The 16,845-nt window shown below is 22.7% G+C and overlaps 3 protein-coding genes across 5 annotated transcripts; 1 reads left to right on the top strand and 2 right to left on the bottom strand.

Moving 5' to 3' along the window:
* Nucleotides 1-1,495: 1,495 nt before the first annotated feature.
* LOC112598812 (zinc finger protein 83-like) lies at nt 1,496-6,500 on the bottom strand. Of its 3 annotated transcripts, none has more exons than XM_025345436.1 (5): nt 6,420-6,500; nt 3,931-4,041; nt 3,764-3,865; nt 3,585-3,695; nt 1,496-3,523 (listed from the first exon to the last, which is right to left on the bottom strand). In XM_025345436.1, exons 2-5 carry the CDS (start codon nt 4,011-4,013, stop codon nt 1,564-1,566), a joined length of 2,256 nt encoding a protein of 751 aa, XP_025201221.1. In that variant the 5' UTR covers nt 4,014-4,041; nt 6,420-6,500; the 3' UTR covers nt 1,496-1,563. The 3 variants fall into 3 exon arrangements, with proteins under 3 accessions (XP_025201221.1, XP_025201223.1, XP_025201222.1); XM_025345438.1 differs by having other exon boundaries at nt 3,585-3,638; XM_025345437.1 differs by lacking the exon at nt 6,420-6,500 and adding an exon at nt 4,611-4,699.
* A 931-nt stretch (nt 6,501-7,431) lies between these two features.
* On the top strand, nt 7,432-10,720 carry LOC112598931 (serendipity locus protein alpha). The gene is made up of 10 exons (XM_025345599.1): nt 7,432-7,509; nt 7,587-7,760; nt 7,842-8,105; nt 8,171-8,308; nt 8,410-8,587; nt 9,451-9,653; nt 9,713-9,899; nt 9,959-10,120; nt 10,207-10,455; nt 10,532-10,720. Exons 2-10 carry the CDS (start codon nt 7,668-7,670, stop codon nt 10,654-10,656), a joined length of 1,599 nt encoding a protein of 532 aa, XP_025201384.1. The 5' UTR covers nt 7,432-7,509; nt 7,587-7,667; the 3' UTR covers nt 10,657-10,720.
* Nucleotides 10,721-13,920: 3,200 nt separating this feature from the next.
* Nucleotides 13,921-16,353, bottom strand: LOC112599040 (60S ribosome subunit biogenesis protein NIP7 homolog). Its single transcript, XM_025345746.1, has 4 exons — nt 16,146-16,353; nt 15,713-15,938; nt 15,494-15,634; nt 13,921-14,101 (listed from the first exon to the last, which is right to left on the bottom strand). Exons 1-4 carry the CDS (start codon nt 16,199-16,201, stop codon nt 13,982-13,984), a joined length of 543 nt encoding a protein of 180 aa, XP_025201531.1. The 5' UTR covers nt 16,202-16,353; the 3' UTR covers nt 13,921-13,981.
* Nucleotides 16,354-16,845: the final 492 nt, after the last annotated feature.

Here is a 16,845-nt window from a genome sequence, read left to right as displayed (position 1 = left end):
GTATTGAATTGTATTTTTAGTCCCTGTTTTACGATGAATTACATATTATCTTAAACTTAATTTTAAATTTTAGCGTTACTGATACTTATCATTTTTTTTATGTTAAGTAACCATTATTATTATATTAAGTACCTATTAATTAATATTGGGATTTATAAAATTAATACTTAATATGAATTACTAATTTATTGTTTTTGTTAAACTTTATTTATGGATTAGTAAGCTCTACATTCTCTTAACAATAATTGCAAAAACGAATGTTAACTGCTTTATTTATTGAAAGACAATTAAGTTATATATGTTTTTTTCTATTCTTTTCATTTAGGACAATTTGAATTGTATTTTGTCTACCATGATCAAGATGGTATGGCTTATGTCTTGTAATAAAAATAAATCTAGTACAATCATTGTTTATTATTGTTTATTATTGTTGGCTGTGATATGTGTGATGTTAAAATCATTTTTCTAAGTTAAAATTTAGTTGTCAATAAAATACTCCTTAAATGCTGTTTATTTTATATAGGTACAACTGGAATAAGTACTAGCAACAAGTTAAGATAGAATTCTAATAGCTCAGAGAAAAATTAAAATTTATTTTTAAATATTTACTATTTAATAGTAATTAATTGTGTTTTATTGTTTTTAACAATTAAAAAAAAAAATATGTTTGGACTAATTGCTTATTCAATATAAAATCTATTACTATTTTATATATAATTTGGTACTTAACAATATCTACTAAACAGTAAGCTACCATTTATTAAGGGTATAGTCATGCATAGGAATTATAATTAGATAAGTGTTTAATAAAGCTCATTCATTATTGTTCCTACTTCACTCAGTTAAGAAATTATACTCTACCTGGATGTAGTTAATTTTTTAATTTTGCATATATTAATAAATTCATAGGATGCATATTCTGATATTTATTTTTAGTAGAAATAATAGTTTATTTAAGTATTAAAATCTATGACAACATATTTATAAAAATAGAAATTACATGATTTTTGTTCTAATGTAGCTATTAAATTCTTAAAAAAGTTGGGTTATAAATTTAAAAAAATCATAACGTATACTTTTTATTTTACTTTAAATACAACAACTTTTTAATACATTAAATAATTTTAATTTTTTTTCAATTTATCTGCTACAAAAACAAAGTTATTGAGGAAATAGTATTTATTGTTGGATACATGTCATATAAAATCTAATGGTTTTAGAAAAATTTATAATTGTGTGACTTAGCTTAAACTTCTAAATAGATTTTTTTCATTATTATATCAGAAGTAAAATTGACTTATGATCAACATAGATTTAATTGATGAAAATAAATCTGATTATTTTATAAAGTATGTTGTAATGTAATAATAAATAATATATAAAAAAAAATATATATCATCTTACTTCTATTTTATTGACTTTTTTAATTATAAAAAGGACATATGATGTATTCAAAAATTAAAATTTACTAATAGTATTACAAATAAATATGACAGTTGATTACATAATCAAGATTTAAAAAAAAAAAAATTATAAATATGCATATGCATGTTTAATGTAAACCTAATAATGAGTTTCTAGGATGTGAGGAACAATTTGTGATTGACTGGAAAAACTTTTCATACAAAGATCACATTTAAATTCTTCATCTAAATACATTTCTTCTTTTTCTGTATTTATTTTGTTATTGACATTAAATGTAAGAGACTTATTTTTTTCACATTGAGTATGCTTTTTTTTATGTTCATTAAGACTAGATGAACACATAAATGATATTTTACAAATATCACAGTCAAAGAATTCATTGTTTTTTTGATGTACATACTTATAGTGTCTTTTAAGTGAAGAAACATTTTTAAAGACTTCAAGACAATATTTGCATGTAGACGACTTACATATATGAGTGGTTAAAATATTCTGGTTGTCAAATAATTCTTGGCATGAATTACATTTAATACATATGGAATTTTTCTGTAATCTTTTGTGTTTATTTAAGAATGATTTTTTAACATTCTTATTGTTTTTATGTGTTTTTAGATGAGCACTTAATGACCAAGAATGAAGAAATGATTTAGCACATACTTTACAATTAAAACGCTTTCTTCTAGTATATTGTTGCCTTGTACGTACTTTTAAAGTTAACAATTGATTACAGTTTTTATTTTTTAGAAATTTTTCTTTAGCATGTATTCTTTTATGGGATAATAAAGATGACATCTGAGTATAAGATTTTAGGCATATATTACATGCAAAAAGCTTATATGGTTTTAAATGTATATTAAAATTTGACGTCTCTGGAAACCATTTGCCGCAAAAATTACATATGAATGGTTTTTCTCTTGTGTGCGTTTTTTCATGAGATAAGTATAAAGAACATTTTGAAAATGTTTTAGGACAGAATTGGCATTTAAAATTATTAATACCAAGGTGCCATCTATAATGCTGCTGTAGTCTATGAGACGTTGTGAATGATTGAGGACAAACATCACATTTGCAACAGTTTTTTGCTAAATGTAAAATATAGTCTCCTGAAGAATCACATACATTTGTACATTCATCACAACTATACTTGGAATAATCTTCTTGATGATTTTCAAAAATATGAGAAATTATTTCTGAACGTTTATAAAATACTGCTGAACATCTTGAGCACTCATAATTTTTAGACGAGTTATGGGCTTTTTTAGTATGATTTAATACACTAGAATTTAAGTACTTTAGATTAAAATTATGTTGATCGATACTTTTTAAACAGTGTATTCTTTGATGATTTGCTAAAGTTGATTGTTTAAAGAATTGTTTATGACATATATTGCAGTAAAATTTATGAATAAATTTATGTTTTTCCAAAGCACTTAAGTTTCTATAAGACTTATGACATTTATAACAGTTAAATAATTTATTCTTTGAAAAATTACATCTGTGAGCTTTTAAAACAGTTAATTTAGTAAATGTCTGCCCACAAGATTTACATTTCCATGTATATTTTTCTATAACATGTTGATTATTTCCACATGCAATATTATCCAAAACTGAACATATATTACATAAGTTATTTTCTTTAGTATTTGATAGTAGTCGCCTTTTTGTTAAATTGTTATTTTTAATTAAATTCTGACAAATTCTACATTTGTAGGTCATAGCCTTCATATTATTAGTTTCTAAATCACTGATATTGTTAATAATTGACATCGTATCTTCAGAATTGTTGCACAAATTATGATTAGGGCTGTTGAGTTCAAAATCAAAAGGACTGTCTGGAAAGCATAAACTAGTTCTAAAATGTTCAATAATCGCAATACGCTTAAGAAATATTTTCCCACAAATATCGCACCCATACTTCCTTATTGGTGAATCTATTTTACTTTGTACTTTAGTGGATATTTGATGTAAGGCAGATGTATTATGATTATTGTTTACCTTGGATCGGCAATCAATTGACTCAGATTTATCAACTTTACAGCTACCAATTGGAAACAATACATTTGCTATTGATGAAAGAGGTAATTCATTATCTGAGCAACTAAAATGTAAATAAAAACAATTATTAAATAACTAATATTTAGATATTATATTGAACTTACTTTTCATTGTCCGATTGAATTTCATCCAAATTGATTACTTGATGGTTTGGAATCCTACAATTATCATTAAAAGTAGATATTGATGAAAGAGGTAACTCATTTTCTAAGGCACTAAAATGTAAGCAAATTAGTTATTAATCTTAAAAAGTTTTAAATAATATTTTTGATTTTATGCTTACTTTTTCATATTAGATTGGATATTATCCAATATAATATCTTGATATGCTTTAGTATTAATAGTTGGTACTATTGACGAAAGAGGTAATTCATTATCCGAATAACTAAAATTCAAACAAAGCAATGATTAAATTACTAAAATTAAAATCATACTATAAAACTCACTCACTTTTCAACGTCAGATTGAATTTCATCCAACACTATTTCTTGCCGTTTTACAGAATCGATGTTATTATTTGTAGAGTTCAACATAATTTTTCAGTATCTTTATCTTATAAGTCTAAAATAGTTAAATAGTTGACATTTAATTTTGGTGTAAAATAATACATTTTATTAAATATATTTCAAATTTTTAATAAATGTTATTATCAAAGTCGACACGCAGTTACAAACTTTTGATAGCACCTAAGTATTTTTATATTTATTAGTAAAACATTTTTATCACAAATAAAATTTGTATTCATATAGATATTGAATAATAGTTTTTTTTTTACATTATAAAAAATTATACTAAAACATTATTAACAGATCGATAAAATTGATATTTTTACGAAACAATTTATTTGAATTTAATGAACCTTTTTTTTATATGTTAAGATTAATTTGATAATCTAATAATTGTAAGGATTAAAAATATATTAATGTGTATTAAGAAATACAAAATTTAAAACAATAAATTACATTAATAATAAATTTCATTACATTTTCGATGATTGTAGATAGGTAATAATTTTGCAAATTGGAATACATATTGAAAAAGAAGTGAATATTGTATTTTATACTTAATTACTAAACAAAATGAATCAATGCACTTTTTACAAAATTAATAGTACATTTTCATCAACCTACTTGAAGGTATTTGAAAAAATATTTTCATGCATTTCTTAAAAAAACATAAACACACTTGTATAAGAATATCAATATTTCTATCATGCTTGTAAAATCACAACAAGAATTAAAATAACTGAAAACAATATTTATTACCACTAAATAAATATTTTATAAAATACATAATTAATATCTAAATATTGCAATAGCTTAACTCTGTCCTCTGAGCACTGATAACAACATAATATTAGGTGTGATAGAAATAATATTTTCAATCTCATTCATTATTACAATATATATATATTAAAATTTTTAGATTTTAAACTTTTATGATAATAAAAGCTACACAATGCAAATTTTATTTTATTGTTTATTAATTAGTACAAGTTGTATATTGCAACAATTTTTACATTGTACTTGAAACAAACATTTATAATTTTATTTAATATAGAAATGTGTAGCTAATAACAATAGTATTAAGCCAAAAAGTGTCAAATTAAATTCACAAATAACATAAATATTAATATGCTGAAATAAGAGTTTTAAATAGTTATTTGGCATAAGAATCAACTATGTAAATTTTAATGAAATAATTCTAATCATATTTGAAATCACAATATTTACGATTAAAGTACAAATTAAAAAATTTAAAATGTTTACTTTCCACAGGAATATAATAGTAGTATAATATTAAATTGTATTAAAACAATTATTTTATTATATTTTAGATGATTTTAATTGAATATATCATGAATAAGATTTTTAATTATCTAGGATTCGGTTTTATACATAGAAAAATCTCACAAAACAATGAAAATATAAAATTAGTAAAAAAGAATATAACTATGGCTTTTTTCACCAAAAAATTATATTATTATAAATGTATTAAATGTTTCCATGTATCTAATTTACTTTTAAAATATTTAATAATATATTCAATGGCTATTATGCTACAGCGTCACTTTTTTCAATATCATTATTTCCTACATTGTATAGATATTAGATGTAAATAATTAAGAATATAACATAAAATGTAAGAAATATAATTATTATCCATTCCAGAAACTAATGGTGGAGTAATCAACTTTTAAATAGATATAATGTAATCGTCAATAATGGGTATATAAATGATTATGGACGATACATATAATCAAAGACCATAAAATATTTTTGTTCCCAATTGTACTTGAAGTCTACCAAATTGTAGACCTTTAATTTTTATAAACAGTTTAAAGTTCAATTAATTTAGCATATATTATGCACTTTGTGAAAATAATGGAGTTAACTAACATGTTATCATAAAAAAAAGAAAGATTAAAAATTAAATATTTTTATCTATTACACAAGCTCTTAATCCCTTTAAAATGATTCAATATTTTAGTAATCACTTAAATTTTATTCATTATTTTTAAATATGATTAATAATTATTAAAATAAATAATTAACCATACTGCTAAATAAATTACACATAGTTAAATATTTTAACGCTAACTTCAATATTTTTTAATAACTTTTTTAATACTATGATAGGTAATTACTATAGCAATAATAAATGGAATTATAATAAAATACTTGATTCAAATATATTTATTATACTAAACTATGTTAAATATAAATTTGAAAAAAAAATAGTAAACACCAAACTATTCTCTGTATCGCAAGACAATACCCAATATGAACTGTTAAATAATTCTTATTTATCCCGTATCAATTAAAAAAGTAATAAAATTATACTTCTATTATAAACATTATTTAAGGATTTTTTTTTTTTATAATTTTTACCTTTCACATATTAATACATTTAGTAAATAATAAATATTTGATGAATACCTGCTTCATAACATGTTGGATTAATAACATAATAATAACAAAATATTATTTTAATCGCGATAATTTAATAACTACATTAATATTATAAATATAATTTAAATAATATCATAATAAAATATTTTTAAACTTAACTAAATATAAAAAATAGACAATATAATGAACCACAAATCACGAATTAAAAAATACGAATGGATATTGGAATTAAAAATAGTTAATAGACATGCAATATTTTACCATAATAAACTGACAACCTAAATAGTAAATTACATTTTATTTAAAAAGGTACCTATTTAATATTTTATTAAATTAAATTTCCAGTTGAAAATTGAACCATACTAATGAAGGTAACATAAATTATTTTTATTGTACCTTGGTTAAAGAGCAAATTATTGATAACTGAACAATTGAGATTATATTATCTAATTCGTGGATCATGGTTGTGGTGAGATGTTATAGACGTTATAGTGCGTGAATTGGTCACCTAATATAGCTGCTTGTTAAATGTTTATGTCTTTGGCAGTTTATTGTTTTATTTAATATTACAGTTTTTTTTTTTTAAAATATTTTTTAAATTTAATGCCAAGTGTATGTTTTAGATAATTAGATTAAAGATTAACAGGTGAATTTCAGTACCTGCATTGTTTTTTGTGTTACCGAGCATCATTATTATTATACATCTATATCATTATAAGTAATTTACACTGGATATAATTTTAAATTGTAATGGTAGTTGTATTATAATAGAATAATATTCTATTGCTCTACCTGTACGTTAGTATCCATTGTTCTGCGGTACTACACATTGAATTATGATATAATTATATTATGTAACGTGTTATACTGTTATGCATTTATATAAAACAGATTTATAATTCAAAATCAAACACGATTTTTACAATCAATTTTGAGTGTTAATTATTTTACTAATTTAATTCAAAGTTTGAATAATATTGTGCTTTAAACCTCATTATATGTTATAATGGATGATTTATGTTATAAAGTTGATATAGTTTTAAACGAGTGTTCTAGATATTTGTATAATATTGAGAAAAAAGAATTTCATGAATCATCTTTTAAACTAATATTCAAAGTAAGTGAATAATAGATTGCTTAGTTTTCTATTTTTCATTAACTATACATAATTTATATAAATAAAAATAATTATAGGATTTTATAAATGGACCACTCCTTTGTTTTGTAAAATCTATTCAAGATTTTTTAAAAACATTTAAAAATAAAAATGTTTATATGCTTTGTGTATGCTTAAGTCAAATTCGAAAATGTCTTCTTCTGTATGAAATAACAATTTTAGAACAAACTAATATTCTAAATTTTGAAAAGGTATGTATCATTTTGATATTTAAAATTTTTTTTTTTTTTTGTATTTAATATTAATAACTGTATGAATTATATTTATGTAAGGTTTTATACGAGTACATAATTAAGCGGATTCAAAAGTGTTTTTATAAGTTGGAAGATTGTTTGGAAATGATAGATATACCTGATTCAGATGAACATCCAGGAAAATTCATTGATCAAATGAATTTTGTTTTAAATTTACTAAACAATAAAGACAATTTTGAACTTATAAAACCCAATATCGATAAAATTTTATTTCAAGCAATAACTATCGCTAAAGTTGCAGATAAAATAGACAATTTAGAAATAACATCTTCATCTAAACATGTAAATATTTTTCATAATTAAGTAAATTTAATATTTTAGTATTTATACCATTTAAAATTTTAAAGGTTTTAAAAGCAATTCAACAAATTGAAAAATTTGATACCAATGATTCTGATAGTTTTTTCCAATTTGATTATTTATCTTCTTCGTTGTCTATTCTTGAAAGACGGATAAATACAACAGTTTTGCATCTGATTTTTAAGGTATAGTATATAAACTATGATTTAAGAACTAACATTTCTGTACAATTTTTTTATTACTTATTAATTTATTAATTATATTTTGTGTATTGTTATCATTAAAGATTTTTAATGATCCATTTGATATAGTTAAAAAACTAGTTAGAAAGTGCACAGATTCTGTTGACATACAACTAAGAAATTCATCAGATTTATCAAATATGATTTGTGATTTGGATAAATATACTGACATATTAATTCAGGTTGGACTATTTTCTGTGGCCTGTTGTAAAAATGATGAATGTAAGTTATAAACTAATACTTATTAGTTCTTTAAAAAAATAAAAGTTATGCGCTAGGTTTTTATTTTTATTTTTATTATATATTATAATTTTATTATTACCTATTTATTTGCACAATATTTAAAAGCATGATGCTTGGAATTATATAGTCTGTCTGCTTTTCTACATTTGAATTTATTTGTTTTACAACTTTGTGTACAAGTATACTGGTTATATCTCTGTTCTAAATTTGAAAAGGAGCAAATTGCTTCTTGCATTAAAATTGAATTAGCTAATACATTTTTGATCTGTACAAAATTTTCTTCACAAATCGTAAATTGGTTCCTGCTGTATAATTGTTGAAAAAAAAATTGTGGTTTAAAATTTCACATTGTCTGTAACATATACAAGAGATACACCATTTAAATATATAAATTTGTTGTTTAAAAATTGTTTAAGTTTTTTGAAAATACTATATGAAATTGCTTTTGTATATTTGATGTCATGTTATAAATATTTAAAGTTTAGATGAGGAGAGTTGTTGATTAACATTTAATGGACAACACTCCTCTAAAACTCATGTTGTAATTAAAAAAAATACAATTGATGACAAAAAAAGTAAGAAAATTTGTTAAATATTTAAATATATTATGTTATATAATTATAACATCAATCTAAAATGATCATTTAATTAATTAAATTTTTTAAAAATATTTCAATTGAACTTATATTTTAAAAATGAGTTAACATAGATAGAAATACTTAATGTTGGTTTCATGTTTATATAGTCATATATCTATTGACTCTACCTTGAAAAACTTCAATATTTTTTTAATATAAATATATTTAAATGTTTTATAATTTTATATTTTTAATATTATTTAGATGTTATTCCTTTAAAATCTTGTATATCAAGCTTGGAACTTTTGGATAGTGATATGGTACCAGCTATTATTGAATTTTATTTAGATCCAACTTCATTAGTAAAGAAGACATTTTTAAAACTATTAATAAATCATTGGGTTTCTGAAATTTGTGAAATACAAAATCTTTTGGACAAAATCGTTGATCCCTTTACATTTACTCAAGTAATTATTTTAAACTTTTGTTTAAATTAATAATTTATAGTTATTTTATTTAAAATTAGACAACAATAGAAACTTCTATGAATATTATTGATACCATCTCTAAGAGTGATGCAAATACCAACATGGATTTATATGTCAAGTTTTCAAATGCAATGATTAATTTTTCAAAGTTTATGGAAAAAATATTTGTTACAGCCCTTTTTGAAAATAAAGAACTTTCTAAAACTTTTGAGCAGTTTAAAAATGGTAAAAATATATTTTAGATATATTTTTATAAAAAATAATATTACGAAATTTCATTTTAGCTGTAAAAGAGTATAATGCATGTTTAGCTTTTAATCAAAAAACAATTGACAGTTTTAATGATGAATCAATTAAAAATAAATTGCTTAAAAGATGTGCAATTGTAATAAAATATTTGAAGAATATTCAAAGTTTAATTTCTACTATACTGGATGATAAAAGTTGTAAGTAATATTGTACTTATTTAAAATTATTTTACACTTAAGTTTTAATATATTTTAATCTATATATTATTTTATTTTTCTCTTAGTGTCAGAATTAGAAAAAACAAATTATATTTTATCTAAAACAAGACAATCTTCTCTGAGTTTGTTACCAACTGATAATTTTGATAATAATGAAGATCTGAATTTGTTGCTTACAACTATTCAAGTTCAAAAATCGTTTTACAATAAATCAGAACGTAAAACTTCAAAAAAAATGTATCATAAAGATTATAATTGTTTTATATCTGCTAATGAAACAACCCATGATCACATTATTACAATGGATCTTACTAGTAAATATTTTAAAATGTATTTTATAATTTTTTTAAATAGTTATATGAAATAATATTATTATTTTACTGTTTGTAGAAATTTTAGATAACTTTATTCTTGAGTCATTCAATAAAAATAATGATAACAAATCTACAGTAAATATATGGGAAGAAATAGGTATTGACAATCCCACAAGGATACAAGATCTAGAAATAGTTTAGATTATAACTATATTATATTTAGCATTGAATGCAAAAGCTAGTGATAAATATTAAGAATAGCCTAAATAGGTTTTAATTTAATTATAAAATATAAAATAGAATATATTTAGGATTGAATGATTTCATAAAAAAGAAAAACAAAATTTCCTTAAGTATTTTAATAAATAAATAGATATTAGTTACATTTTTGCATTATTTTTTTATTTTGTTTTCATAATATAAATGATGGTATAAATTCAGTATACATTACTATAAATGCTAAGTAAAAATAGTTTAACTAAAAAAAAAAAATTGATACAGCATCTGATAAATATATCAATTTTACAAATATTTTATAGAAAAAATATTCCTGAAATTACATAATTTATGCTTTAAATAGTATATAAGTAAAATATAAATTTTAAATACCATTAAATGAGAATTTTCTGTTATAATATTTATGTAAATCGAAGATAACACATATTGGTATGGCATTCTCTCAACAAAATAAGCTGCTATGAGACTTAACGTTGATAATTAGATGTAATAGAACTTTTTAGTTAAGTCATAAGAATTGAAAGTTCACAAACATATTAAATTTTTTCATATCTTTTTCTTCTTAATGAAAAAAGAACGTCATACATTTTTCATAAAAATTTGAAGCTTATATTTTTATTTCATTACAATATTTAGCTGTAAAATAACTATCTATTTCTCTTCAGCTTAGTATTATCATAAAATATTTTAATGCATATACACGAGATACTTATATATTAATGAATACGACGAAAACAATTTTTTTAACGATTATTACATCATAATATATGTTTATCATAAGTAGATATTTGATTGAATTTTAAGGGGGCTTAAATCTTTCTATGCATTGTTGCAAATTAAGTATTTATTTAATACTTTAAAAAATGTTCAATAATTTTTTGGGTGATGGGGGGTAATCTCCCCTACAAGCACCTCCCAGTATCGACCCAATTGACCAATTTTTATAATATATAATGATATCAATAATCATGTAATACCTGACTATTATTTCTCTATGATTATTTTCTAGACATTTTCCTACAAAAATAACTCACCAAATCATATAGTTAAAGAATTAAAAGTTTTGTCAAAAAAATTAAAAATTAAATTTTATTGTACATAACTCTGATAAGACCAAAAGTAGGTAGTGCTAATGGTTCAGATACATGGACCCTGACTCGTGAGAAAGGTAAAAGAAACAAGGCTTGCAGTGCTTGTACGAAAAATGTTAGAATTTATAGACCATGTAGGTATTGACTATAATGAAAGAATGGAGGATACGCCTCGATGAGGAATTGAACTTTATTGAATTTGTTTCAAAAGCCAAATATTATAGTGAAAATTACGAGAAAAAGATTAATGTAGGTTGGGCATACATAGAGTAAAGAAAACTCGTTTATTTAAACGGTTATTAAGGGGAATCCGTTTGGGAAAAAATCGCGTTTACGATGTGAGGATCGAGACAAAAAAAAGATGTTACAAGCAGTAGAACTATAGAATCAAATTAACAAAGGAAAGAAGTTGCAAAGAATAGAGAAAGATTGCGATAAATTTGTTTGCAGCGATAGTCTTGAAGGCTGAAAAAAAGATGATAATTAAGTTCAGACTTGACAATTAATGGTTGGCATACATACAATTAACTGCGCGCATTCCTATCTGTTGAGGAACTAATTGTAATCGGTACCGAATGAATGGTTTGCTGTGTATACATTTTTACTGCAATAATGGTAAAAACTTCAGCGCACGATACTGACGTAACTAATTGGCATCATCTATGCAACTATGCCCATTTTGGTGGTCGTAACTTCCGAAACGTCAACCGTTTTAAGTCCGCTATCGATGTTAGTAAGTTAGACTGTATTTGCTAATCTGATGTTGTATCAAGAAGTTCAACCACAATGGTACCTCTGCGGAATCCTTTGTTTCCTTCGTTTCTTCTACTTAAGAGTCTTTAGTTTGGTATACCAGTTAGGCATCAATTATCTCACTGGAGTCACTGTAAAACCTTTATAGTAGGTACCTTTTTATAACAAACTTTAATTGACTTTTTTTTGAAATGTTATCTGGAATTGAGGGTCATTCTGTTAAATAATAGTATATATCTAGGTACTATCCAATACCTACCATAATAATAATATATCACTAAAACTAAAATTCCGCAATGTCGCTGTTCTTTAATGATTTCCAATAAAACGAAAATTGGGGGATAACATTTTTTAAGATATTTTTAGTATAAAATTCTTATTATACATAATAATCATAGCCGAGGACTCCGTGTATAAATAAGTACCTACCTACGCAAATTGTTTTTGATGAAAATTATTTTAATCTAAACCAATAGCATTCAACTAATAAAAAATAAATTGGGTATTCGTGAGTAATAACACCATTAACAATATGTATACCTACATGTAAAAGAAAATATTTGCGAAAAATAGCAATATAATTTTTTTTCAAAATCATTATTTTTACTCAACGATTTAAGTGAATTCAAATTTAATATATCTAGTACCTTAAGTTACCTAACTAATGACATTCACTTGACAACCTTAAATTTAACAGACCAAGTTTTCCCTGATCTTATATTAATTCTAATAATTGCTTGAACTTAAAAATTAAATTTATCTTGACCAGGTAATTGTACATTTTTTAAGAGACAAGAAAATAATAACCAAAACTAAGATGTTAAATTCAAATTTAACTCATAATATAATGATATACCATTATGTATTATGGTCATTGGTTATAATAAGGATATGTATTATGTTGAATTGTTATTTGTTCCAATCTGTTGAGTGTTTTAGAATTAATTAGTAAAATGAAATATATTTTAAATACAAAAATTACTTCTGAGCTAGAATGTTATAATAAACTCATTAAGTCATGACAATTACTGATTAAGTTAAAGTAGGAGAGAAAAGTGAGTAGAGAGGAGAGGATGAATATTTATACTCGAAATAGAAAAAATATCAAGCTATCATCAATTTTTGTCTAATTGACAGCACTACTTACCTATCAATTAGCTGCAAATAGTGCTGAATATAAAGGGAAGGGGCTAACAAATATTTTAGTATATATCTTCTAATTATATCCAGTTAAAAAGAACATTAAAATCTTCAGGTATATACAATTTTTTATAGAAGTTAATATTGAGAGTATTCAAGTATAAGTCCTTTTTATGTATTACATCAAATAAATTAGATTAGAAAAAATAAATAAAATTTTCAATTTAGAACCAGTAATGAGTTGTTTATTAAAAATATTTTAAATAATAATAATAATAATAATAATAATAATGCAAGTATATGTGTTATATTAAATCATCTTCACATCGAATAAATTCACCGATATCGGCTTGATTGAAACAAACTACAGATAGCGGATCTGTATGCTTACATTCAGTAGTATTTTTTGCTGCAACACCAAAACCCTGAAATTGAATAAAATAATGAATTGATTTTATTAAATGTATGCCATAAATAGCAAACATGTGAACATTATACACTTTTATCTTCATGTCAAATAGAATATGAATAAAATTTATATTTTTGAGGAACTTCAATCTTTTTAATATAATCATTATCATGACATTGTATTGATATTTTAACTGCTGGGTAATATAGGATAATTCATATAATTTATTACTAAACAATAAAAATTTTAAAACACGTGATATAGCTTTATGTTCGTTTGAGCTACTTATTTGGTATTTATTAGATGTATGTTAAGTTTAAGAAAACATTAGACCTTTATGGTTGTTTTCATCCTACTAATATATAACGTGGAAAATTAAACGTTCAATAAAATATGTATTATATTCTATTATTTCTGATACTTAAGTAAATTATCAAAATAAAATGTAAGAGTATAATCTAGGGGATTTCAATATTAATATTTTTATTTTAAAGACGACTGTGAGAATTTAAGAATTTTTTTTTTAAATGTATTTTGATTTTTATAAATTTGTTATCCGCCTATTCTTAAAGTAATTATATTGGACATATAAGAACAAATATTTTATTTTATAATTTTATTATGAAAAATCTCATTTTCAATGTTATTATGTTTATGTATCATCTAATTAATACATAACTAAAAAAAAAAAAAAACTTATAAAAAATATTTAATCTTACAGCTCACGGAACATTTTATTTAAATATTTATGAAATAATAATTAAAATTATCAACCAAAGGAATATGTCCAAATTTTATTTAGAACTTGTTATAAACTCTAAATTGCCTGTAATACAATTAACAAATATTAAATATTGTACAGTATTGATGTATTTCAGTTTTAATTTAAATTAGTCCAATGCATATTGGAGTTAGTAAACCTTGCTTAGGAAATTAATTTGAAAAAGATGGAAAACCTGCTAATATAGTTGTTATATAGTGAATTTGTTAGATATTTTATTTTAGCAATTAGTGCAACCTTAAACATAAAAAATATAAAATTCATATATAAGATATATATGAACTATCATTTAATAACCTAAATTCACTGAAAATTTAAGCTATAAACATTCCGTAAGTCTCAAAGGCTGTTTGTATAAAATTTAGTGCAGATTAGTTCAGTAGTTTAAAAGTATAGTAAACTAAGTTAAACTATAAATATGTTATAATATGCTAGAGGATAGGAGAAGTGAATTAATTATAATTCAATTTGTTCAAAATCTCAATGAAAATGATTACCTGAATAATGAATATATTTATATTATAAGTACTTATAAATATTATTAATATAAATATTTATATAAATAAATTTATAAATAAATAAATGGCTTTAAAATAATATCACAATATAGATTATAATTATATTTACCAAAGGAACATCACTCATTGAAAAAACTATAACTCCTTGGTATTGAGTTGTACTTTCTGTAATTCGTCCAAGACCAGACTTTAAAACATTATGACCATACAGAAATTGCTGTTCAGCGGCAGGTTTTATCCACATTTTATGCTAAAAGTACAATTAAGTATGGTAAAAGCAATTTATATAGAAAATGAACAATTAGGTACATATATAATAATATATTACCTGAGCATATGGAGCTAGATAATCTAAAGATGTTATATGTATTCTAAATTTTCCAGACTTGGTAAATTTTCCAAAACATGTGCCTATACTAATTATGTTATCAGGATTCATCATGGATCCCATATTTAATACTTTTTCAGATACATAATAAACTCTGTCCTTCTTTTCACGAAAACAATATTTTCCATCTGAACGATCAATTAATAATTTTATATTTGAGCCAATGCTAAATTTAAAAAAATATTTATATAAACATTAAAAACAATTTGTTTTGACATGTTAGTTGGCTATAAAAATGTTACAAAACAATTTAAAAAATACATAAAATGCTAAGTTTTATTTTCATACTAATATAAATATATCTAAAGATTTATTAAAGGCAATAAAATACAATTAACTTAATTTATACATAAATATAAATAAATTAACTTACTATTTGGACAATTTTTCGAAAAATACTTTCATTCGGTCATCTGTCAATTGTTTCATTGTAAATTTGGTAAAATAATGTATTTTTTTAAGTAATATTACAAGTTGCTAACTATAATTGTAAAATTTGATTTATTGTGTTATTGTTAATTGTTAAACTTGTTAATTGTTGTAGGTTTTATAGCGTGTAGACAATATTGACTATTGATAGCCGGTTGTACATGACATATTGTTATTTATTGGTTTGGTCTATTTATCTAAATCAACTAAACGTTATATGTTTATTAAAAGTGTTACCTATTTTATACACACCACTATTATTCAATATTACTTATTATATTAACTTTTAATTGTTTAAAAATAAAATAGAAAATATATTAACTAAACTTCCTAGATACTTGACAGTAATCTTTAATATAACTTGTTCATTTAAATATAGCATAATGTAATAAACAATAAATTAAGTTGGAAATCTAAAATTTCGTACAATAAATTATAAAATAAAAAATAGTTGGTTCTCTGCTAAATCATATATAAACATGAAATAATATTATAGTGTGTGTGGCTGCAGCGCTAACAATACTCGACCACCTGTATCGAATATATAACGGATGGTCCGTGTACGTTTATCTCACGGGCACCGATCTATCTAGACACAAGCGTATTATTTTGGTACCCATAGAGCAATACTTACTTCAGGATAA

The sequence above is a fragment of the Melanaphis sacchari genome, unplaced genomic scaffold (assembly GCF_002803265.2).
Source record: "Melanaphis sacchari strain LSU unplaced genomic scaffold, SCAv2.0 Contig4_pilon_pilon, whole genome shotgun sequence".
Lineage (NCBI taxonomy): Eukaryota > Metazoa > Arthropoda > Insecta > Hemiptera > Aphididae > Melanaphis > Melanaphis sacchari.
The sequence above is the reverse complement of the archived record's forward strand: the minus strand, read 5'-3'. Positions and strand labels throughout refer to the sequence as shown.